This window comes from Doryrhamphus excisus, chromosome 17 (genome assembly GCF_030265055.1).
Source record: "Doryrhamphus excisus isolate RoL2022-K1 chromosome 17, RoL_Dexc_1.0, whole genome shotgun sequence".
NCBI lineage: Eukaryota > Metazoa > Chordata > Actinopteri > Syngnathiformes > Syngnathidae > Doryrhamphus > Doryrhamphus excisus.
The window spans coordinates 6,218,430-6,245,791 of record NC_080482.1 but is presented as its reverse complement, the minus strand read 5'-3'; the positions used below and the strand labels follow the sequence as shown (position 1 = coordinate 6,245,791).

The 27,362-nt window shown below is 39.5% G+C and overlaps 1 protein-coding gene across 4 annotated transcripts in view; it reads left to right on the top strand.

Annotated features, from left to right (window-relative positions):
• grik2 (glutamate receptor, ionotropic, kainate 2) overlaps nucleotides 1–27,362 on the top strand; it is a 134,550-nt gene that overhangs the window by 28,782 nt on the left and 78,406 nt on the right. For all 4 annotated transcript variants that reach the window (XM_058052758.1, XM_058052761.1, XM_058052759.1 and 1 more), the window contains exons 3-7: nucleotides 13,213–13,380; nucleotides 13,588–13,845; nucleotides 19,330–19,511; nucleotides 23,988–24,041; nucleotides 25,764–25,937. In XM_058052758.1, coding sequence (XP_057908741.1) covers nucleotides 13,213–13,380; nucleotides 13,588–13,845; nucleotides 19,330–19,511; nucleotides 23,988–24,041; nucleotides 25,764–25,937 — 836 coding nt within the window. The remainder of the gene's footprint in view (nucleotides 1–13,212; nucleotides 13,381–13,587; nucleotides 13,846–19,329; nucleotides 19,512–23,987; nucleotides 24,042–25,763; nucleotides 25,938–27,362) is intronic.

Sequence of the window (27,362 nt, the reverse complement as noted above, 5' to 3'; positions counted from 1 at the left end):
TTCATGGAAGATGTTATGAAATTAATAAAATTACAGTGGCTACACCAGACGATGCAAACCACTCATTAGCATGAAGAACAGGAAGGCCGGGCTGGAATTTGCCAGTACAAGTACAGCGATCAGCCTAAAAATATTAACCTTTTTCTCATAATTTCATAGGCCAAAACAAAAGAAAATGAAAAGATGTTAGTCATCTCTTTTGGATGCTATTTTCATAAAGATGCTGCCAAACTTCAAACGTCTATTCAACTGAATTTGATGATCCAAACTTTAATTCAAGAGGCATATTATACCAATACACCAAAATCATTATGTTATATATATACAGTATATTAGTATAGAATGAATCAACACTATCCACGGTATCGATATCGGCTGATACTTGCTTTAAAAAGCCAATCAACTCCGCCCCTTCTGCAGCATTCAGAACAACCATGTCTGCCACGTGTGGGACTTTGCACCCTGCAAAACATGCCTGAAAAATGTCTTACCAGGGTGGCGTTTTGAAAAGCTTTAGATTGGTGCAGCAATTTGGGGGCGAGCGAGCAGCGGCTAAAGACCTGGTAAAATTGGTGTCAGCCAAATTTGGGGATCTGTATGTGGCGAGTATACGGTCTTAAACCTTCGACTGGAAATAAATGCATTGTGTAATACCAGTGGGCGGCATGGTGGTTGAGTGGTTAGCGGAGACCTCACAGCTAGGAGACCAGGGTTCAATTCCACTCATCTCTGTGTGGAGTTTGCATGTTCTCCCCGTGCATGCGTGGGTTTTCTCCGGGTACTCCGGTTTCCTCCCACATTCCAAAAACATGCTAGGTTAATTGGCGACTCCAAATTGTCCATAGGTATGAATGTGAGTGTGAATAGTTGTTTGTCTACATGTGCCCTGTGATTGGCTGGCGACCAGTCCAGGGTGTACCCCGCGACCCTCATGAGGAAAACCGGTAGAAAATGAATGAATGAATGTAATACCAGCATTTTGTTAATGTTCTGGTAAAAGAAGCATATTGGCTTTGTTTAGCTTGAAATAAGCTATGAAAATTAATGTTACAAAAATTAGCAGCTCTTGGTCATTGTCATGATGTAAAATTTGCATTTAAAGATTGATATTGCATGTATGTGATTTCACTTTATGACGATTTCACTCATGGATTATTGAGATCGGTATCAGCAGCATAAAACCTTGATCGGAACATCCCTGCTAAGAACACTGTTAATCATGTTTATAAATGTTACTGTTATTCCACTGGACGTTTTCATACTAAAAATGGATTCATGCATATAAAATAGAATCAGGCTTCCAAATGCATAACAAACGCCGCTTTCTGCCTGTGCTTTATTAAGCTTTTGATCGCCTAAATGGTGCTTGACAGCCAGTGAATGTGATTTCTTGTGTGGTCTTAGTCTGCTCTGGACTAGAACAACACAAGCATTTGTAACCGACACACCGGTCCACTTACGTGACCAGCCGCCCCCGTGTCCAGCTACAGTCAGGAACAGAGGTTCCCTCAAATGGGTAGCAATTTTCTCCAAATGCATGGCAACGTTGAAAATAAATACTCTACATTATGCATAAAGCAAAAAAATGATTACCCACTTTTAAAAGCTTTTATAAATATTTATAAAATGTCGGTGTTGCACATTTTCTAGCCAGTCACGTCTCTCACAGTAGTACATAACCGCTTAGCTGCTTTTAATGCTTTGCCTTTACCTTGGATTGATGATGCATTTACATCATTTATGACCCTTTTTCGGGAGGTGTTTCGCCTTTTGTGTGCATGAACTGTAAGCCTGACTCTATCTGTGTGAGTGTCTTTTATGTTCTAAAGAGCCTGCAGGCATGAGGCTGTGTGATACCTTCTCTTTCCCTGAAGCTGTGATTGTCAAGGTTGGTTAAAGGCAAAGGGTCCAATGTTCCCATGGCTTTAAAGACAACACGATCTTGCGCCAGACGGTTTTGAAAAGCACTCATCTGGCCAACCAAGGGGATTTTTACCTTGAAGGGGCTGCATCACAATCTCTCCAAATGAAACCATTATCTTAACATTTTCTGCCTTAGGCACTTCAACTCTGACAATTTGACTCTTTCTTTGGCACACACGCACTGTCGCACGACATCCTGTTTGCGCCTCTGAATGCTTCCCTTTTTGCTCTCTGTTGCGGTATTTTAAAGTTGTAGCGGCGGGATGAAAGATGGAGTGTGACAGCAGGGAAGAGATGGAGGCGAGCGGAGATGAGAGGGTGTGGTGGGGGAGGTGTAGAGATGGTAAGATGGTGGGAAAATGTTTTGGGTGAATGGAAGCGACTGCTAATTCATCCGGGCGAAGTTGAGATTTGCTTGACATCGCAGGTGTTTCGGTACACCCACAGGGAGCGCTCTTCTTCGCCCATTGTGATTCCGTGTGTAATGTATCTTAACATATTAGCAGTCCGTTAGTAGTTGGAGTAGTTAGGTATGAGAAAGAAGAGCATTGAAGGCATCTTCTGAAAGTAGATTAGGCAGGTAAGCACATCAAAAGGACTGAAAGTTAAGGTTGGTGTCAATCGGTCTTGTAAAATAACCAATTCAAATGAAATCTGTCATATTAAGGTTATTATAATTGAAGATGTGCATTGAATATTATTACTACACCTTTATATTCAGTGTATTACCACTGTACGTACATCTGGTACACTGTACCATATACAAAACTGTTGTTTGGTCTAGAGACAGTTCCACTGAATAAAAGACAGTAAGCAGAACTGGAGGTAGCAGAGATGCTGAGGTTTTCGTTGGGAGTGACCAGGATGGATAGGATCAGGAACGAGTACTACACAGGGACATTCAATGTTAGAGGCCTTGGAGATAAAGTCAGAGAGGCCAGACTGAGATGGTTCGTACATGTCCAGAGAAGAAAAAAAAAAACGAGTTTGAAAAGAAGTGATGCAGCCACAGCCGGTTACAGCGTTACAATTTTAGCGCATACAATCCAAGTGATGATTATTCAATTCTTTATGTCTTTAAGGCATGCAAAATAGGGATCTCCCATGAGATGAATACAAATGAAAGCATATGCCAGTGTTTTGCTAGTGGTTCTAGTGGGAGTGACCAGGATGGATAGGATCAGGAACAAGTCCATCAGAAGGACATTACATGTTAGAGGCCTTGGAGATAAAGTCAGAGAGGCTGGACTGAGATGGTTCGACATGTCCAGAGTTTGGACATGGATTTCTAGAGATTCAGAATGAATCAGGCAAAACTCTTTACTGAATTATGACGCAGAACAACAAGCAGAATAGAGAGCAACACAGTTCAGATGAAGAAGGAAAATTGAGGCTTGTAAGGACCAAGACTCCTGTGACCTGAAAAGTGTTTATTCAAGGTAGTATAGATCCACTATCGATCCCATTACGTTTGTGAGAGTTTATAGACAGCGCTGCTTCATAGCCATCAGGAACAATATACCCTAATTAACCTAAATAATGGATGGCGAAAGTAGATTTTTTTTTAACAACGCCAATCATTTGTTGATATTTTCTCCTTTCATAAATCAATTGCATGGTCCAGACTTGAAAATCTTGATGTCACAATGATGAGGTCCGCTGCTGGCATTACGTTGACGCACCAACCTCCGGAGGAATGCACCCATGACCCTTCTTTTCCCTCATTTTCAGCCCTCACTTCAGATAATATCACACAATCGTCTCACAATCGAAAATCAATACGCATTTAGAACACTTAGCTCCAAACCAAAGCTAATCCGTACAAGAAAGTTGGCATGAGTGTTTAGTCAGAGTGGGGCTTGTTTTATGGGTTGTTATGATGGGAAATGATCATATTTGATTCAAGGGAAATGTAAGGTAATTCTCTTCAGTAAATGACTGAATCACCACCCCAGCATCCACCTCGGCGGGTGGTAAAGCGTAACGATGTCGTACTCTCAACTCCTGGCTCCAAGCACGAATAACATTTATTTTCAAATGTTCTACAATTGTAAAATTGACAGTTGGAGATTCTTGACGGGGGGGATCTAGGTGTGAGTGAATTATCTGATCCAAAACAATGTTTATCAGGATTTTCCTTTTTGGAGCCCGAAACAGATCTTTATTAATTGCAAAATGACTATACCGCGGACAGGGGTGCCCATTAGGAATTCTGTGCCCCCATTAAAAGCTATTTTTATATTATTTAACTTAAACCTGAAGTTAATTATATGCACTGTTTTTGTGCAAGAAATAGTGAATAATGGAGAAATAGTCTATCATCACTCAATTTGAAAGATGTACAAATTGTATTAAAAATAGAAGCAATATTTGGTTCCAGTGCTGGATTCTAGCATCTTCATAAACATCTGATTAATGGTAATGGTAATGGTTTTATTTCATTTGAACATGCATCAGATTACAATTGAATGCATCACATAATCAGTTCACAGTTCCACATGTCCAAAAGGAGTAGGAAGAAGCAAAGCTTATTAAATCCTACCCCTCCATCTGGTACTTTTACAATCAGTAACTGTTACATTTGTTCACTTCCTGCTTTCCTAATTTTTATTTTTATGTTTTTGTCCCATACCAAAGTACGAGGTGATATGACCATCCAATGACATAATGTGTACCATAGTAAGTGTCAATATAGTGATATGTATAGCACATCATGACTGGTTCAAGACTCTTCATCCTTGTATTTAGCAAACATCAACTGCTTGTATTGTTTCTTGAATTGGCTCATCGTTGTGCATTGTTTGAGGGTCTTACTCAATCATAGTTTGATTCCACATACTGAAATGCTATGGCTTTTTAATGTAGTCCTAGCATATAGTATTTTAAATGTAGTTCTTCCCTGAGATCATATTTCTCCTCTCTTGTAGAGAAGTATTGGATGACATTTTTAGGTAATTGGTTATTTTTAGCATTATGCATTATTTTAGCTGTTTGAAGATGAACTATATCAGCAAGTTGAAGTATTTGTGATTTTAGAAATAAGAAGTTAGTATGTTCTCTGTAGGCGGCATTATGAATTACCCTTACTGATTTTTTTGCAGTGAAGATTGCTTTTATAGTTATTACCCCATATTTCCACACAATAAGTAAGATATGGTATTAAAGAAGCATGTTTAATTGTCGTTTGGACTGTTTAAATACAAATTCCCATTCAACCATGAAATATATTGTTCCATTCATGGATCAGACACCTTTGTAATCTCTAACAAAACAACAATATTTCAGCAATATTGTCCTGAACCAGTATACGCTGTAGATGCGTACTGTAGATGTGAGCTTGCTTTCTGACACCCATGATTCCGTTCCCTCCCATTGTGCAATGCCCATTGACATTTCCAGATGTGAGTAGATCACAAAGGCAGCGACTGAGGAAAGAGGGTGACATTTTCTACCTCTGTGACAACTTGACAAAGGCTGAGAAGCATTGACATTTGGGGAAGCGCTGAGTGGATTTTTCTCCCTAAGAGTTTCTATTATGGACAAATAAAGGGAAATTACTCATTGCCTACTTATATCTATTGCAATAATAGTACTCGTAGGATGATGAAACAGAAAACAGATGAATAGAAGGAGAGAAGGCAGTGTAAAAGACAGATGAATAAAAACAAGAGCCTAGCTGTAATTCTCAAGTGGCTCACTTAGTGGAAGCATCTTCAGTCTTTTCCCTCTAAATCTCCATCAACTGCTGCATACATCTCCCTGAAGTATAGAGCCTTCTGCTGTTGATCTTGCTTGAAAAGGTACAAACTGTTCAGCACAAACAGACCATTAAATAATCATGTGACTGCTATTTCAAACAATTGTCTTGTGGCAAGTAATGTCGAGATAAAACACACAATTCCGTATCAGATGATAGACAGCCAAGTGTGAATGGTTGTTTGTCTCTATGTGCCCTGTGATTGGCTCACCACCAGTCCAGGGTGTACCCCGCCTCTCGCCCGAAGTCTGCTGGGATAGGCTCCAGCACCCCCCGCGACCCTCATGAGGAAAAGCGGTAGTAAATGAATGAATGAATATTAGACAGCCCAGAAAAACGTTCATCTAAGATATGAAAAGGGTATTATTAGTTGGTTAGTTTTTGCTGTTGTTTTTTAATTTGTCCAAATATTTCAACTTTTTGCTTCAATAATCTTCATACATTTTCTTTACAGAATATTATGACTTTATTCCCAAAATATTATAACTTCTTCCCAAATCTAATTTTGTAAAAAATACAACAAATATTGTCTTTAATATTCCAACTCTATGCTACAAAATTATGTTATTTTTTCCTCATAATATTACATAGCTGTTGTCATAAAATTGTGAATTTTTTGTTGTTAGAATCAGACTTTTTTCTCTTATGATTTTTACTTTAATTTAATTTTATTCTCCCAAAGTTATATGTATTTTTTATTTTCCGTATATAAACTTCCTGTTAATTATTGGTCATAAATATGACTTTCTTCCTATAATAGTTTGATGAACTTAATAGTTTTGTTATTTTAACATAATAACTTTTTTGGCAACCTGATTTTTAACTTAATTTGTCTCTCATAATACTACAGATTAATTTTTTTTCTCCTCCTTGTGCGCTCAATACGATCGCTGGCAACCCTACGTGACACAGCACACATGTCGGGTTTCCCGCTACATGCCAATTGTTTTTTGTGATGTGTTTTGAAAGGCAATATTGGCATATGCCGATCATGTTTTTGATTTTTTGTGCAAAAATTGGATGTAAGGAAAACACACATGCATACACATGGCAAGATATCGAGACTGGCAAAATTATAGAGCTGTTTTGTATTTATTGTGTGATTATTTGTTCATTTGATATCATCCCAGGCCTAGTGTCCCACCAGACATTTTTTTTCTTAACAAGAAATCCTGTCACGTTTTAATGTCTTGTAGACATCCAAAGATATGCACAGCAGAGGCATCAAAACAAGTTGAGTAATTTCAATTTTGCTGCAAATGAGGCTGTGACACCATGGAGGATTACATTAATCATTAGATGATCTTCAGGTCTCATTAGTTTAGTGTCACATCTCATCTCCCACATTATTATACAAAAAAAAATGGAAAGGAATTCATTATTTCTAATATACAAATTGTTGAACTGTGTTTTTTTTTATTGGAGTTAGAAATCATAACCAGGAAGTACCCTTTCAGAGAGCAATTTCAAGGAGGCTAATGTGAAATGTAAGGGGAGGTCTGTAGTTGGTGGTATCGAGCTACTAAATGTTATTCTCTCTGACATTGTCTTTCTCTGGAGATGTGAGCTTTGCTCCCCTGAAATTTCACTGCAAAGTTGCCAGCGCTCTTTACTTTTCAGATGCCAGAAGGTCTTGTCTTCAGTTTCCTTCCTTGCGAAGCTCAGCTAATTGAAACACACCTCTAAGAAAATGTCAATTTTCATGCTTTTTAGATGCATCTTGTGAAAGAAAGCGCATGCTATACCAGCATTCTTAATGTATGTCAGGTTAGGTGAATTATAGTAATTATAGTAATTATAGTAATAGCTCGGATTTATTTGTTACATTTGTGTGTTGCTTTATTTTGTTTGGTGTAGAGACAGTGCCACTGAGGAAAAGACAGGAAGCAGAACTGGAGGTACCAGAGATGAGGATGCTGAGGTTCTCGTTGAGAGTGACCAGGATGGATAGGATCAGGAACGAGTACATCAGAGAGACATTACATGTTAGAGGCCTTGGAGATAAAGTCAGAGAAGGACAGACATGAGATGATTCGGACATGTCCAGAGGAGAGATAGTGAATATATTGGTAGAAGGATGCTGCGTTTAGAGCAGCCAGGTAAAGAGGAGGTTTATGGATGTAGTGAAGGAGGACATGAGGGTAGTTGCAGAAGACAGGGTTGGATGGAGGCAGTTGATTTGCTGTGAAATTTGTGATTTGCTAGGAATTGAATTCAAATGAGAGAATTGTGTCGTAGAAAATGCCATTAAAATATCATATTTGAGTCTTATTGAGTCAAAGTCCGGATATTTTTTTTCAGGATCCCTGCAGCTGCCACTGAGGAAAATACAGGAAGCAGAACTGGAGGTAGCAGAGATGAGGATGCTAAGGTTCTCAATGGGAGTGACCAGGATGGATAGGATCAGGAACGAGTACATCAGAGAGACATTACATGTTAGATACCTTGGAGATAAAGTCAGAGAGGCCAGACTGAGATGGTTCGGACATGTCCAGAGGAGAAATAGTAAATATATGTGAGAGAGACAGATGTAGAAAACAGGGATGGATTTTGAAAGAGATTTTGAAAAGAAGTGATGCAGCCACAGCCGGTTACAGCGTTACAATTTTAGCGCATACCATCTAAGTGATGATTATTAAATTCTTCAAAGTCTTTATGGCATGCAAAATAGGGATCTCCCATGAGATGAATACAAATTAAAGCATATGCAACTTGCCAGTATTTTGCTACAGTCAGTGGTATCGCTGCTTAACATAAACCCTGAGGAAAAGAGGAGTTGGAAGTCAACAGGTGAAATCACCGTAAGGAAACCACGATAAGACCGAATCTGTTCAAGAGTAAGCAGTTGTGATAGATGCTACCTGCATTACCTTTGCAGCAGAGTGTTGGTAGTTGAAGTAAATAAAGCGTGGAAGCGTGGGGGCCTGAGCTCCCGTTGACTGACACCAAGTCAGTAGGGCCAGGCCATAGGGCTAACCCAAACAAAACACTTCAATCTCTCACAGATGCTCTCTACTGCTCCCTAAGGGCTTGATTGATTGAATTGCAGGCCAGTCAGAGTACATTGATCTAAAAACCCAAGCACTCCACCTCCATTTTCTCAGGCCTTATCTTTGTCCATTCATCTGCTCACTGCCAGGAGTATTCACTGGAGGGCTGTAGTCGCTGTGGGGGCCCATGAGTTAAACACACTTTCACACTTTAGTAGATTTACACTGGAGCCATTACTGTGTTTTTTTTTACTTAAACAGTCTATCATGTTCGTGCAGTAGAGTTCCCTGAAAGTTAATATTTATTTGTTTTGCTTATTCCCAGAGACGATAGTGATTTTCCTTTAACTGGCAGAAGTGGCTCCGTCCCTTAGGACATTGCTTGGGGACCGGATTGTTTGAATCCTGCTGTTTATGTTGACACGGTCATGGTGTTAAGAATGTAAAGCCATGCAGGCCTATTTAGTTTAAAAAGCTGCACAGAACACAAACACAATTTCAGTAGTGCATGAGTAATACAATATTATTCCATGGGATACAATGAATCCCATAAATATCCTCAAGGAATTTGAAATGTCCTTAATTTGTAAATGATTGATAGCACTTTTGTGTCTTTTGTATCATCCATAATATGCACTCATTTCCCAATGTATTACTCCTACGCATGTCATGCATTATACATTAATAGTGTAATAAATCCTAGTAGTTTAGTTTTTATGGGATCTGTTTAAGAGAGGTGTCGATTCAATGCAGTGGTTATTGGTGTGATTTGTGGCTCAACTGAACTGTTATGATCATCTAAACAAGTGTAATTCAAAAGCACAGATTATTCAAGCGCTCTGTCATATCGGCACAGATGCTACGTTGTCTCGTGATTGGGTATTGGGTTTGATCCCGTGGTTTCAGACTCGTTCGGAATCAGAGGTTATGTCCCGATCAGAACTTGGATATACAGGGTCAAGGCAAAATAATATGACACATTTGTAGGTTAAATAAAAGGGGAATAAAGTAAAGAAACAAAAAAGTGGTTTTATTTTCAAAAAGTACATATAACGCCTTTGTTTTTTGTTTCGTTTCGTTTCGTTTCGTTGAAACGTCAAAACAAAGCTACTGGTTCTGCATTGAAACAAAAATCAACTGGCCAACCTCGCACTGCCAGAACTGATTTAATTTTTAAAATGTCATGAAACATGGCATTATATGTACTTTTTGAAAATCAAAACGCTTTTTTGTTTCTTTACTTTATTTGCCTTTTATTTAACCTACAAATGTGTCAGATCATTATTTTGCCTGACCTTATATATGTATATAGTTAGCCTGAATGCTAATGTTAGCATTTTCTACCGCTTTTCCTCACGAGGGTCGCGGGGGGTGCTGGAGCCTATCCCAGCTGTCTTCGGGCGAGAGGCGGGGTACACCCTGGACTGGTCGCCAGCCAATCACAGGGCACATATAGACAAACAACCATTCACACTCACATTCATACCTATGGACAATTTGGAGTGGTCAATTAACCTAGCATGTTTTTGGAATGTGGGAGAAAACCGGAGTACCCGGAAAAAACCCACGCATGCACGGGGAGAACATGCAAACTCCACACAGAGTTGGCCGAGGGTGGAATTGAACCCTGGTCTTCTAGTTGTGAGGTCTGCTCGCTAACCACTCAATCGCCGTGCAGCCTTGAACACAACATTTACACTAAACAAAAAGTGTACAATATGTCTCACAAAGCTCTCATAATGGAATAAAAACCTCACCTTTATGCATTCATGCCGAGAAGTCATAAACAATACGTTTCAACAGCAAACTACTGCGGTGCCTTCACTGAACACCAAACACAGTGGGACCAAACAATAGTCAAAGCCAAACATGATCAGTGCAGCACAATTTACCCAAAACATATTAAATCATGGTCTTTCGAATAATTTAGGTGAATAAAATAAAAATAAGGGTAATTTTGGATGTGTTTCTTCTTCTTTTTAATGTATCATGGAAGTATCGGATCCGGACTTGGTATAGGCTGATGCTCAAGAAACCCCGATCGGAACATCCATACTAATTTGCACATGACTGTTTGGCTATCTTGCTTAATTTAAACAGTAAATGAACAGCGAATGAATGGTTACTGAAGGAAGTGTTCAATTAGGATTATTGATCCTGGTGAACGCAATCGATATCCAAAATCAGTAAACATTACCTTTTTCTATATGTGTCTCTTCTACAATAGGCATCATTCACACCAAAGACAATGAATGGATCAATGGCTGAATAATGTAACGTCTCATGGGAACATCATTTGTGTTTGCAGAGGGAGGGTAATTGTAGTCTTCTTCTTCTTTCTCTATACATCTTGGGTAATTGCAGTGATGTGTACTGTAGATATTCTGTAGATACCTGAATACTGCAGATACCTCAGCACACTCTTGTGGCATGTGTTACCTGGTTGACCAAAGAAACCACTTAGCTTTTTAAGCTAAACAATTACATTGAGCAATTTGCAGCCAAGCAATTTGGCATTGTGGCAATCCCTTTTTTTTTAAATGGGGCTGTGGAGAAACAATGTGATGCCTTGGCAGAGGTGTCTGAGTGCTGTCTCATTGAAGATAGAAGCTCAAGTTCTTTTTGTTGAAATGACTGGATAATAGGATTGGGCCTCTGTATATCCAAGACCTAGTATGACAAACTAGAACTACACACTACCCTTATGGAAAAAAAATATTGCAGTATATTGGCAAATATAATGCAATGTATTAGGAAATCTTGTGTTTATATTTTCCAATATATTGCAATATATGCATAGATCATATATGTGTATATATTGATACATATAAAAAATATCTTGCGATCAAGACCAAAAAAGGACTATATTTTTACATATATAAAATTGCATATAATTCGGGATGTATAAACTCATATATTATATATTTGGATTTAATATATTTCAATATATTGAAAGCGGCAATCATTTGTATATTCTGCAATATATTGCCATATATTACATGGATATATAATATATTGTATAATATATGTACAAAAATATATTATTCCATGCATTTATAATATATAATGTATTGGAAAATGTAATGGAAAAATAATATATTATAATATAATACAATATATTTAAAGTAATATATTGATAAATATATTTTCTTTTCATAAGGGTATAATAACAAAGAGACACTCTTTTTTTGTATGATAAATACAAACATATATGTCTCCATCAATGAAGGTTGCTGTACATTTTACACTCATGTCTGGTCTAAATTATCTGTATCCGTATCTGAACTTCAAATGGGCGGTGCATAAACTGAAAGTGGGCGTGGTTAAAAATGAGCAGATCTTACGGATTGATGAGACGTTGTCGTATTTATTGTTTATTAACCAGCTGTATGTGTACTGTGTATGTGTGTAAGTGACCTGCCAGACTTATAGGTATTAGTTTTTAGTACCAACACGTCTAAACTTTAATAATTTTCTTAGTTAATTTTTCTACATGGCAGCACAGTGGTCAAGTGGTTAGCGCGCAGACCTCACAGCTAGGAGACCAGGGTTCAATTCCACCCTCGGCCATCTCTGTGTGGAGTTTGCTTGTTCTCCCCCGTGCATGCGTGGGTTTACTCCGGTTTCCTCCCACATTGCCAGGTGAATGCTAGGTATGAATGTGAGTGTGAATGGTTGTTTGTCTATATGTGCCCTGTGATTGGCTGGCGACCAGTCCAGGGTGTACCCCGCTTCTTGCCCGAAGACCGCTGGGATAGGAGTAGAAAGTGGCGTACCACTCAATCCTGTGTATTATTTAGGAAAGAAATTCACATTCCACGATGCCCACACTAAATATTAACACTTTGGGTACCACATGTATGCATTGACTTTCTATTGCCAGCTACTTCAACAATAATGGCTGTGTGTTGAGTTATTTTCAGAGGTCAGTAAATCTATACGGCTATACAAGACATACACTGACAACTCTATGTTATATCAAAGTTCCCTACAGTGGAGTACTGACATTTTATGCCAGCTACTTCAACAATAATGGCTGTGTGTTGAGTTATTTTCCGACAACAGTAAATCTATACTGCTATACAAGCTGTACACTGACAACTCTACGTTATATATCCACGTTTTGTACAATATTGTCCTTTGGGATAATTTAATAAAATGGTTGATGCAATGTGAGGAGTGTGCTTGTTTTTGCGAGTTAGTGTATTACATATTTACACATTTGTCAATTCAAATAAACTGACATTGATATTTCTCTCATATGACAGTATTGCAATTTTACTCTCCCATTAAGGAATCGAGATGGATGTTGATACTCTGCTTGGTGCGGACCTACCAAAAAAATATGGACTAAAGGAGTAAACATACTTATACCTGTGCAAATTAAACAACGACTAATTACATTTTAATCTACGACCTCGTTTGTGTGTACAGTGCACGTGACTTTGTGTGTGACTTCACTCATTTACTCATCATTAACCTTGCCCTGCTAGAAGATTCCGCGTTGTCAATTGTAACTGTGCTTGCTTCTGTCTTTGACAGGAGGAATATTCGAGTCCATCGAAAGCGGTCCATCGGGTGCTGAGGAACTTGCCTTTAAATTTGCTTTAAATACAATCAACAGGAACAGAACTCTACTGCCAAACACTACTCTTACATACGACATCCAAAGGATAAACATCTACGACAGCTTTGAGGCCTCCAGGAAAGGTATTCTGTGTTCAGATCATTCTGAAGCCTATGCCGTCATAATGTGTTTATTGTGGTTAATTGGTAAATCAAATCTAAGAACTTTAAGAACTGACTGCTCACACAATGTGTTCCTTCAGAACCGATCTAAGAACAATTCTTCAGAACATGTCGGTGAATCAAGTCCATTGTTCTCGGTCATCATTACTAGTATGCTTTCCCCTCCAGCCTGTGACCAGCTTTCACTAGGAGTGGCAGCTATCTTTGGCCCTTCTCACAGTTCTTCGGCCAATGCTGTCCAGTCCATCTGTAATGCATTGGGGGTCCCCCACATCCAGACTAAGTGGAAGCACCAGGTTTCAGACAACAAAGATGTCTTCTACGTCAGCCTATATCCAGACTTCTCATCCCTCAGCAGAGCAATCCTCGACTTGGTGCACTTCTTCAAATGGAAGACAGTCACGGTTGTTTATGACGACAGCACCGGTGAGTTTTTTTGATAAGGTTTATGATTGATCATATTGTTACAGATTGTACTTCATCCTGATATCTCTCTAGGAAGCAGGTCTTGTACAAACCTTTTCATTATTGCAGTCCAGGTCATTGGGCTGCCAATCGTACATGTAACATATGCCGAGGGTCAGTGTGGGTGCCAGCCTGAGGACAAGCTGCCAGGCCTCCTAGTGCTCCATCCAACAAACACATTGGCTTTTGCCTAATTGAACATTCTTGTTCTGATTAACAAAGTAAAGCTAAACTGAGTTTTGTTTGTAACTGTAATTACATACGAAATTGTACTTGAAGTTTAGTCAAAACTGTACCGCCATTAAAATGATATGGCTGCAGTGATCGATAAAATAGTTCATACCAAAAATAATGTCATTTGTACGTTATTCATTAGTGTTCTGTTAATTTGGATATACAGGGGAATTTTGGCTAACATTAGGCTTTTTTTCCTGACTGACTCTAACCAAAACAGATGCTAACCAAATCAATTATTTCCATAAGAAATAATGTAAATCAAATTAATCAATTCCAGAAAGACAACAAATCTATTAACATTTAAGGTGACCTTTACCTTCAATGAAGACAGGACTGTTCTCAAATGTTGCCGCGAGAGCAACCATCACCACCTTCTTGTTTTGCCATGAGTTATTTCTTGAATTCATTTGTGTTTCTCACCTTGATAACCTAAAATGGAGCCCAATAAAGTTGCAAGTGCCAGCATTTTGACAAATCAGGCGAGAAACACTATTGAATTACATAAATAACTCATAGTAGTCCTAGTAATGTGGTGGTAGTTGATCTCGCTGCTACATCGTGACTTTGGGAACAGTGCGTGAAGTCAGTCGTTGAATTTAATGGCTCGGTGAAAAACAATGAAAATCAGGACATTTTCTTAAATTTTCAACTTGATAGATTTTCAGTTAAACAGACCCACAAAGACCTTAAACATAAATTTTCTACAGCTAATCCTCATGAGGGTCGCGTTGGGTGCTGGAGCCTATCCCAGCTGTCTTCGGGCGAAAGGCGGGCTACACCCTGGACTGGTCGCCAGCCAATCACAGGGCACATATAGACAACAAACCATTCACACTCACATTCATACCTATGGACAATTCGGAGTCGCCAATTAACTTAGCATGTTTTTCTGAGAACATACAAACTCGACACAGGGTGAAATTGAACTCGGGTCTCCTAGCTGTGAGGCCTGCGCGCTAACCACTCGACCACCGTGCAGCCAGAACTTAAATATTTCTTTCTTAGTTCAACATTTGTTTATTTCAATGTAGAGAGCATATTGTATTTCCTAATGGACCAGTTCATTCAAAAGGATACATACAAAAAGCCTGATGTTGTGAGCAATACCATCTTTTTGGGAAGGGAATTGAAAAGTGTTCGGGGAACAGTTTCTTGATGAACTCTTTTTCCACCAAGCAGGGAGCAAACAATCAAATCAATAACAACAACGGGACACATCTAATGGCTCAACATTGAAACGGCAAAAAGCTAGATGGCAGCAGCATGTGTTATAGCTCCGCAAGCCAGGCATGACATCCTTACAACTCCCTGGAATGCAGAGACTTGATGAGGCCATAAGGGAGAACAGACTATGGTACCATAGCGCCGGCCGGGGGAAAGAACGGATTTGTTCCATACGTATTTACACTAACACTGACAGCTTTGTCTTTGTGCTACGGTGTGTTTTGGTGAGTAATTGTTTCCTCGCAAAGAAAGCCAATATTGGTGTAAAACACTGTGGTCAGCTTGTCATTGACCAGAATTTATGAACAGAACGTTACTTAACAACGTCTCATGGGTGGCAATACAATGGTCGGCAAGGCCACATAAATGACAAAACTCATTTATAGGGATGAGCACGTACTCCACTATCTGTTCCTGTATCTGTTCACCCATCTAAATCTGTATCCGTATCCGTACTCGGAATAGACGGTTATAAAATTTAAACTGAGGTTTATCCGGAAATGGGCGTAGCTTAAATCTGAAATGGAAACTGTGTATGTGTGGAAGTGCAATGCCAGCATTACAGTCAAGGTAGCACAAATGATAGCAATGGGTGACCTGCTATTTTCTATCGCTTATACTCACAAAGGTCGCGGGGGTGCTGGAGCCTATCCCAGCAGTCTTCGGGCGAGATGCGGGGTACACCGTTTTGTGATTCACGCCACAAATATTAGTCTAAGATTTATGCTAACATTAGCATGCTAACACCTTTCATCCACACAAGGGCCGCGGGGATGCTGGAGCCTATCCCAGCTGTCTTCGGGCGAGATGCGGGGTACACCGTTTTGTGATTCACGCCACAAATATTAGTCTAACGTTTATGTTAACATTAGCATGCTAACACCTTTCATCCACACAAGGGTCACGGGGATGCTGGAGCCTATCCCAGCTGTCCTCAGGCGGGGTACACCCTGGACTGGTCGCCAGCCAATCACAGGGCATAGACAAACAACCATTCACACTCACATTCATACCTATGGACAATTTGGAGTCACCAATTAACCTAGCATGTTTTTGGAATGTGGGAGGAAACCGGAGTACCCGGAGAAAACCCACGCATGCACAGGGAAAACATGCAAACTCCACACAGAGATGGTCGAGGGTGGAATTGAACTCCGGTTTCCTAACTGTGTGGCCTGTGCACTAACCACTAGGCCACCGTGCAGCCTGATTTCCTGAACAGATACAAATAATGAACAGCTGTACTTGTTTCCATATCCGTAACGGATAATCGGTTTATAGCCACGTTGGATGGAAGAGGGTGTGCATGCAGCATATATGCATGTGTGTGCTTCAGTCCACAGGATGTTATTGTGATAACACAGCAGTTGTCATGGAGACGAGCGTGAACAGGCCACATATAGACTAAACAATGAATATAGGTATCTGTGAAGGAAATGGCGGAGGATCCAGAGCATCTCACTGTAGACAAAGTCACACTTACTCTTTGACTTGTTTTTACATTAAAGTTTGTCCAAAATGGCATCTGTATTGTCCATGTGGGCAGCTACAAATTTATGTTGCGTTTGCCAATTTTGATTTTTCTATGCCGATTTAAAAGTAGCTTCACTGCGGACAGTTTCTTGCAGCTGCCCACCATTGTTCTGCGAATTAGTCTTGTTTAAGGAATTATTTTATCCTTTGATCTTGATTTGTTCATTCATTCATTCATTTTCTACTGCTTATCCTCATGAGGGTTGCAGGGGGTGCTGGAGCCTATCCCAGCTGTCTTCAGGCGAGAGGCGGGGTACACCCTGGACTGGTGGCCAGCCATTCACAGGGCACATATAGACAAACAACCATTCACACTCACATTCATACCTATGGACAATTTGGAGTCGTAAAATTAACCTAGCATGTTTTTGGAATGTGGGAGGAAACCGGAGTACCCGGAGAAAACCCACACATGCACGGGGAGAACATGCAAACTCCACACATAGATGGTGGAATTGAACCCGGGTCTCTTAGCTGTGAGGTCTGCGCGCTAACCACACGATCGCCGTGCAACTTATCTTGATTTGTGAAAATCCAAAATAAATCACTAGTGCACACAATAAAAAAAATCATTAACATGATTATTGCATGTAAACTCTGATTTTAACTTTTTGTTGTTTGGAATAGTACACTTCAAAACCAGCATTTCTAATATGAGACTTTGTTATGGGTTGTGTAGGGAATACTTTCCACTGGCATTATTGTTTGGCCTTAGAACAACTAAGTGCCCTTGTTTTATTACATGCATTTATCCTGCGTCTTTACTTTACTTTAATAAACTGACTTTCACCTTTGGTCATAAACTCATACTTGTTTTGGACTTCGGCTATTCCACATGCAGTAGCTTACCTCTTTGTTCATTGCACTCATTAGATTAAATAGGTTTTCCTGATTTATTATACTGAGATGGTAAATTGGACTGATTCCACTTGTTAACTATAGAATCGTGACTAGAAATACAAAATCGAAATCAATGGAAAACCTCAGAATTAGGGCTGCAACGATTATTCGATTTTTTTTTCTGTTTCGAGGAATCGCTTCCATCACCAATGTGTGTACATCACCCATGCAGAGGAGGAGGAAACGGGTATTTTGTGGCATGAACTCCATAACGCAAATGTGATTTTTCTCATTTAGTTGTTTTTTAATTTATATTTAGATATAATAACATCTGTTTAATGTAACTTTAATGGTTTCAAACACCTGAACTGAACTAATGAATTGACTTTTACCAGTGAGACTCAAGGAACTATGTCAAAGTATTATTTTGTCATGTAAATCGACCATTGTTGTCATTTTTGGAGTTTTTTTTTGTGAGGGCTTTAGCGTCAAAATGCGTACTTCCCATTAACTTGTTTATATGTGTTCACTTTTCACATAAAGATTGTGAATGATGGGCAAAATTCCAAAAAAAGTGCAGTTCGCCTTTAACATTTAGCCTCCAAATATATTTAACTTAAGCATATTTAAGTGGTTCTTGCAGCCTTTATTGCATTGTGAAGAATTTCCAATCTCCAGCAGTATGAACACTAAAATTCACACACTGTTTCAAGGGTCATGTTTAACCTTGGCTCTGGGAACCTTTAGGACTGTGACTAATTCAATTATTTTTTATCATTGGCCATCTGGGCCGGCTAATATCTTATAAGGAGCATATCAGTCCATACGGAGGCTTGTTGGGCCATTCCCTTGCAAGGATATTTATCATAGAGCAGACCAATCTGTTTTACACTCAGGAGACTCCCAGACAGCCCTCTAATAAACGCTTAGACGGGATAAAATATTCATGCTGGGTTAAATATGGATCTTGGAGCAGGGGCTTGTACTTTAGACTCCATCAATACGGGAGGGCCACCTTAAAATGGATGTTCTTCTTCTTCTTCTTCTTGTTTACTTGTCACATGAAACTAGCTGTAATGTTGCATCTACTGCACAACATAACGATGAAGTGATCATCTCTACTAAAGTGAGTGACAGTAACGCAGTGATTGTACATCTGGCAACACGGCGGCTGCAAGCTTAATGAGTAGTACTCTGGTTTGTGATGAGGAAAAATAAGAACTACCATTTCCAGAACTGTAGACACTGTATTTTCTTAACTTTTTTTTTTTTTATTTTTATTTGGGCAAATATATGAAACATTACAGTGCATTTCTTACATCAATCAAAATATAACTTTCCATTATTTACATTTGTATTTGTATACTTGTATCTGATCACAAGCCCAAAAGGAGTAGGCTGAAGCAAAAGCTTATAAAAGATATAATCATGTTCATGCCACAGTCTTGTTCTCTCCTGTTATTATTATCGTTTTAATATTGTTATTATTATCATTATCATTATTGTTATAATCTTTATCATTATTACCATTATTATTCACTTCAAATGGCAACAATTCAGAATACAATGTACAAATGTATTTTTGTGTTTTTTTTTTGTTTTAATTTCAAGGTCTGATTCGACTGCAAGAACTCATAAAGGCCCCGTCAAGGTACAACATTCGATTAAAGATCCGGCAACTTCCTGCAGAGACCAAGGATGCTAAACCATTGTTGAAGGAAATGAAAAGAGGAAAGGAGTTCCACATTATCTTTGACTGCGGACATGAAATGGCTGCTGGAATCCTAAAGCAGGTATGCAACCAATACATCATTTCATATGTAAGTGGTGCTGAGGGTTTCAATATGTCTTTTAACTTTAAACTGTCAAGTGATACCCAAAAATTGTCACCGGCACGGATCCAATTGCCTGTCCGTCAAGACACAAAATGATCCTGAGCCCAAATGAAGGTTGTTACTGATGCTGAGTGCAGTCAAATATCTATCAGATGGCATCTGCAACAAAAAAACATATTTAAATGTCACGAAATTGCACCAGAGAACCAAACATGGGACATTGAAAGGTGGAAGAAAGTATTTTTCTGTGAAAAATCACAACAAATAAGTAAGTCTCAAAAGCGTTTCCCATAAGAGGAAAGACATATGATGAGTCTCTCAATTAGCAAATGTTCATAATTTCCCTGCTTGCAGGACTGATCAAATATTAAAGACAACATGATTCACCTCCAGCGCACTGTCACTCTCCCAGGGGTTTTAATCAGCGCCTGAGTGTTAAATTGCTGGGGAAGCTCAAGGACTCTTTTCATTAACAATGTCTGAGAGAAACCCTGCTAATGGAAAGTAATGAAAGACTGTCCTGCTCTGATTTTTCTCATTGCACAACACACCGATAATTTACCTTGCTTCCTCGCCCATTAGCGACACCTTGCCAAACGAAACGAGACGTGAAGACCGCTGTCTATCGATTATGAAATCCTGATTTAAAATTGTACTACCGTTTGGTTTCAAAAATATATTTTTTTAACATTGTAATAACGCAATAATGCAATGACTGCTGGTTTGTGCTTCCTGGTAGCGGCAAGCTTCCTAAATACATAAAGAACACAGATGCACTGAGAGCACTGAGCAGTATATAAACAAGACAATAAGACGAGCACCATATTATACGTTAACCAGACAATGCACAGCAATTCTCGTGAAAATTGTGGCAGACATTTTTTACGTAAACTGAAAAACAGAAGGCAAACACTAACCAAGGTTCACTGAATTTTTAATGGCAAGGAAATTATTTATAATTTTTCTGGTCCGGGAGGTGGACAAAACCCACCCACTGTCGCAAATTCTTTTTTTGAGGTGCTGATAAGTACAACCTGGACTGGTCGCCAGCCAATCACAGGGCACATGAAGACAAACAACCATTCACACTCACATTCATACGTATGGACAATTTGGAGTCGCTAATTAACCTAGCATGTTTTTGGAATGTGGGAAGAAACCGTAAAACCCACGCATGCACAGGGAGAACATGCAAACTCCACACAGAGATGGCCGAGGGTGGAATTGAACCCTGGTCTCCTAGCCGTGGGTGTGCGCACTAACCACTCCTCCGCCGTGCAGCCCGGAACTCATTCATTCATTCATTCATTCATTTTCTACCGCTTATCCTTACGAGGGAGAGACAATTTGGAGTTGCCAATTAACCTAGCATGTTTTTGGAATGTGGGAGGAAACCGGAGTACCCGGAGAAATATTTATAATATATGATTTAAAGTTTTTATTTACAATTCGTACACAAGGTAATTCAAAGTGGTTTCCAGACAAGAAGGCTAACATCCCTTCCTAAAATCATCTTTAAAACATAGAAGAGTTTCAAATAAAGTGAAACGAAAGGTATACAAAACTGTGGTGAGACCAGCCATGTTTGGTCTGGAGATAGTGCCACTGAGGAAAAGACAGGAAGCAGAACTGGAGTTAGCAAAGATGAGGATGCTGAGGTTCTCAGTGGGAGTGACCAGGATGGATAGGATCAGGAACAAGTACATCAGAGTGACATTACATGTTAGAGGCCTTGGAGATAAAGTCAGAGCGGCCAGACTGAGATGGTTCGGACATGTCCGGAGTCGAGATAGTGAATATATTGGTCTTTCAAATGTCAGTATTTCTGGCCACGACTATAAGTATCTAAAGTTTCACGGCGGCTCTTGATCTGCCTGATGAAGTTTGATTCATAATGCATGCGTGATTTCGATGTATGAGACATTTCCGTTCTTTCTTCAGCCTTGTCTTACATCAGTACAAGCAAAAGGTTACAACAGGCATGTTGTTAATTCAAATATTGATAGCAAGCGAGCGAGCACTGAAAAGCCGGACTTTTCTCAAGGTTCGCCACCAGACACGAGCAGCCATTATCAGCCACCCTCACTATTGAATCATTCTCCATACAATCCTAATCTGTGATTTATATTGATTTTTGTGAGTTTTAGCATGGCAGGCAGGACCCTGACACCAGATTACAGTACCACACAGTCTGAATGGATTGGCGTCTGGCCAGCACACACATTCACACAGCCTGAATGATAATGGAATTATACTGAACAAGGTGATTCTACTTTAAAATCTCATCTCCAAGGTGCTTTTAAAGATAAATTGCTTTTGTAAGTTTTCAAGGGTGAGTGCTGACAGAAAGTGATTGTTCCTTCTGTGATCTCATTGTTTTAGTCACTATCCAAATTTCACGACTATAGTGTGAGGGGTGCAAGTGACATGTGATTAATTGGGAGTTTGCGTCTAGATCCATCTTTGCCATGCAATTTTTTCTCGCTAAAAACTCTGCATTGAATATATTCATTATCCGTTTACAGAAGCAGTGCGATGAAAATATTCTGTTTATTAATATTGAACCAAACTTCCAGGTCGGGTCTTTAATCACTTCGCCATGATAAATGAGGGACGACTGTAGCTATACAGCGGAACCTTGGTTAGCGTGTTTTTTGGTTTACAACGTATATTTTTCAGTTAGTGTACAATGTGGCACCAGTCAGAAAACATGCAGCATAGAAAATGGATAGATTGATAAATGGCACTGCAATGCTGACTCTGTCCACCAGAGGGAGCCAAAGGAGCCCAAAGGGAGACTGACATCATTGCAGCTCCCCGGGAAAAAACATTGCTTGTAATGCAATGCATTATGGGAATTTTTACTATAATTTCCTTTATTTTTAAACTCATATTGGTACTTTTTTGTATTTTGCTGGTACACTTTTTGAGTGTTAAGTTGCTGAGTGATGAGTTTAGTGTCCTTTATAAGAACAAAGTCGGACTGTTTTATTGAATGGCACATTAGGATTGTTCCTAATGTTCCCTTCCCTGCCATCAACTTTTATTCGTTGTTGCCCATTGGGTAGATCATACATTGTACATTACCACAATTTCAGAGTTTAACTGTCTCATTCAAAAGCCATCAAGCCTACATCTCATCCTGCAAGCCTGGATGAGCTGCTCTTCAGTTAGGTTCCACCTCTCAAGTGCTACTTCGTCCCTTCAAAAAAAAAAACATGTTTGTAGGAGACCATCAGTCCTTTCACCCGAATGGCAACGCATGCAATCCAGCTCTCAAACACCTGTGTCTTGTAACCGTGTGGCTTACCAGCAGCTTTATCAGTTACATTTCACACCTCCACTCTACCAGAACCACCTGCTCCACAAATGTCATACCTTCAATGCTCCTGACTACACCATCGCCTGCAGTGCCTCCTACTCAACAACTGCTCAGGGGCATGACACTGTGCACGGCCCCCTCCATTTGACTCAGAGTGTAAAATTCTATTTCCCCTTTAAGGAGAAGCCTTAAATTTTATTTCAAGTCTTGCTGCTCTTAGTATTCTCTTTGGTCTTTTTACAACCTCGACGATTGCGTCAGTGTTTCATCGAAGGTCTTTGGCCAGCAAAGTGTATTTATATGAATCATGCACATAATCTATGCTGTTATATGAAGTGTGTCCATGTCCAGGTGTGGTACGTGTGGACGATACTGCAACATCCTTTTTTGCACATCATTTGACATCTGTTACACCTACATCTGCATATTTGCTAAAAATAGCTCAGTTTATGTCTTAATTTAGCAGAAATGTAGATTTTTTTCCAAGTAGAATATCTGCTTTTTCTAATTTCCTGGTATTATACCAATTAATTACACAATCAGATGAATTTATGTGTGAATACAGTAAACCTCGGATATATCAGATTCAATTGTTCCCACTGGTTTTGTCCGATATAAGCGAAATCCCTTATATGCGTATACCGGAAAATGTCCGTTTTACGCATATATCGGATTTATATCCGATATACGCGTAAATCGGATTGTATCCGTTATAAAAAGGCACTTCCTTGACTATGTTTCCAATGTACCTGGACGCGCAGGCAACGCTGCAAACGCTGCAAATGACGTCGTATAGCGGCCTGTCACGATTCGGCGAATCGGAGCGCCACGATGCGGCCATCCGATATATGCGAGGGAAATTTAATGGAAATGCATTGGAACGGGACTGAAGATTTTGTCCGAAATAGGCGAAATCCGTTATAAAAATCCGATATATGCAATGAATTTTTATTGGAAATGCATTACAGAAAAATTGGTTGTTTTTTATCTGTCCGTTGTGAGCGAATTTCCGATATATCCGAGGTTTACTGTATCTGTGCCCAAATTTTGTATGCACTCATACACAAATATATATATTGTCCTCACTCTTTGTCTGTCCTCTACTCTCTTAGGGTCTGGCTATGGGAATGATGACAGAATATTATCATTATATCTTTACAACACTGGTAAGTAGAACATTCTGTGCCTACACGGAGATTTGTTTCATACCAAAACAAAACAGTATGTCAGTCTTATGTTCTTCTTTGACACAACATCTGCTCTCCAATGAATTAATTTGAAATGTTTTTCTCATGTCATTGTAGTCTATGAAGAACATCTTGCCTTTGTTTCTTCATTATCCTGCTCTTTTGAAAGCTTATCATACAGTCATCATTCTGTTGATTTTCCTGTATCACCACAGACAAGCGCTCCGATGTATTCAACTCATAATTCATTTTATTCACTGGGATTTATAAATATTAAGAGTCTCACTAGCCACGTATACATGGACCCAAATATTCCAATTCCATTCGGGTTATTTGCTGAAACGGAAAGAATGTAACCTTTGTATACACCTCATTCCGAAAGAAAAGTGCCAATCCGAATGAATATATAATCGGATTCACAGGGGTGGAATATTCCTTTCCCCAATCCGATTGAGGTATCTTGTACCCGCTCAATTGGAAAGTTCTTCTTCGTGGTGTTTTTCTTCTTCTGTTGTTTATTGGCGGTTGGCAAGCAGCTTTCGTGTGCATTAGCGCCATCTGTGAAACAAAATCTAAACCCTTCTATACGCCATTCACAAGTCCAGTTTTATTAATAAAGAAAATACATATCTATATAAAACAAGTGCCGAGCTGAATTATAAAATATTAGCAAGATTGAACTTTATCTTTTCCTGTTCCCGGGTGCGTTCTTTCAGCGAATGCTGAGATATGACGTAACACGCAGCTTCAGACGTTCTTCGATTTAAAAAAATGGAGGCGAGCAATCGGCACTGGACTGCTGTGGAAAGTTCGTTTTTGATTCAAACTAAATTTCAAGACTGTACGAAGGAAAAACTGGCAATACGGAGTTATTCCAACAAGTGAAAGAAAAACTCGAGGAAGTCGGTATCACGTGATGTTGGTGTTTACGCTTTACTGGGCATGCCCCATTGACTATTCTGGTTGATTATAGCGGCGCATGTAGACACGCGATTGGAATATTCCTTTCCATGTATACCATTGCTTTCGGAAAGGTCATTCGGAAAGAGAAAAACTCCTTTCTTTTACTCTTTTCTTTTATATTATAGAACAGGGGGTGGGGACCTTTACCATCAAAGGAGCCATTTTGCCTCTTTTTCCAGGAAAGGAAGCCCCAAATTATTACACCGCTTATAAACTCTTAAAAATTTCAATCTTATTTTACTTGTTACAACAACAGAGTTCAACAAAAAGAAGTCATGGGCGACATTAAAGACTGGGAGGGGATTCAATGTTCGTGCTGACCTGCCAACATGTACAAATGTATTGTACTCGACATACAGTTTGACCTTTGAGTACATATATTCAATTTATTCTTCACAGCTTTTTATTAGTTTCAGTTTGGAGTTTATTCTGTACAGTACAGATAAATAAAGAGATATTATCAGTTTCTCAAGAGTATTTCAAATCGGGGAGGGCGTGAAAACAGTTTTGTCCTTTAGAGGTGGCATGACGAAAAATAATTGAGAACCAGTGAGCTCTTCTGACCTTACAAAGTTGCACAAGTGACCTTGTCAATAATAATGATAATGTTTCCCCATGGTAACATACGCAGATACCATGCACACGCAATCGGAAGATTTTTTTTCTCATGTCAAAGTTAGTTGAACATGCTATTTGATTGGTCTTAAATTGTACACAATTATTCTCTTCTCATCTCAGGATCTATTTGCGCTTGATGTGGAACCGTACCGATACAGTGGTGTAAATATGACTGGCTTTAGGATTCTCAACACTGAGAACAGCCAGGTGGCATCCATCATTGAGAAATGGTCCATGGAACGACTGCAGGCTCCCCCTAAACCTGACTCTGGTCTATTGGACGGCTTCATGACAGTGAGTATTAACAATAGAAATAGCTTACTTTTCAGTACAGCTTTTATACCATACAGGAAACATTGTATATGGATGCCGTGTACACCTGGAAGCATTTTATTGTGTGATGGCTATGTGTATTTTAAAAAAAAACAGCTTGCAGCCTTGGTACGCCGATATTTTTTCATGTAAGAGAAAATAGACTTGGAAGGCTTACTTCCCAGTCATCCTCAGGGACGTTGGTGGAAACCCTTGGTGCCCAAGTTGTGAGTCCCAAATGTGAAAGGGTTTCTTGTCACTGAAACCTGTCTGATCAGAGCATGCTGCCTGCAATAAACCGTGCAGCCGTGGTTCTTTTATACCACACTCTTATCTGGGAATTCAGCCAAAAACATCAACCCACGGACCTGGAATAACATTAAGAAGAATGACTTTGAGTGGTTAAAAGGAGGGCAGAAGTGGAAAAAGTCCTTCTTTTTTTAATCCCGGGAGGACTACTGGGATGTGGATTTTTTTGACTTGATGTAGTGGGGAGGACTGGATGTGGTAGCAGTCCGATATCCTGAATTACTATAAGCCACATATATACATTATAATATGTATATGAATATATATCAATGTTAAGCTCATCACATTCAATTGTAGATTAGATTAGATTTCCACTTTTCTGACCTCTAAATGTTTTTAGAATGTTGTATTTTTGTGTTAAGTTTCAGATGATGAAGTTTGGGATGGGCTGCACGGCGGTCCAGTGGTTAGCGTGCAGACATCACAGCTAGGAGACCTGAGTTCAATCCCACCCTTTGCCATCCGGTTTCCTCCCACATTCCAAAAACATGCTAGGTTAATTGGCGACTCCAAATTGTCCATAGGTATGAATGTGAGTGTGAATGGTTGTTTGTCTATATGTGCCCTGTGATTGGCTGGCGACCAGTCCAGGGTGTACCCCGCTTCTCGTCCGAAGACAGCTGGGATAGGCTCCAGCACCCCCGCGACCCTTGTGAGGAAATGCGGTAGAAAATGAATGAATGAATAATTGGGAGTGGTTAGCCTCACGGCTAGGAGACCCGAGTTCAATTCCACAGGTCCATAGGTATGAATGTGAGTGTGAATGGTTGTTTGTCTATATGTGCCCTGTGATTGGCTGGTGACCAGTCCAGGGTGTACCCCGCCTCTCGCCTGAAGACAGCTGGGATAGGCTCCAGCACCCCCCGCTACCCTCGTGAGGATAAGCGGTAGAAAATGAATGAATGAAGTTCAGGATGGCTCTGCAGGTTCAGTTTCAGAGAGCTTTTTCTAACACTACATTATTGAAAAAAGTGAATTACCTACAAAGACAAACTGGAAGAACAAGGAAGACTGATTCCATCAATTTGATTCCATCAAAAAAAAACTTGTTCTTGCCAAGCTATGATTTACTGCATTTACTGTACATCAGGGAGTGGG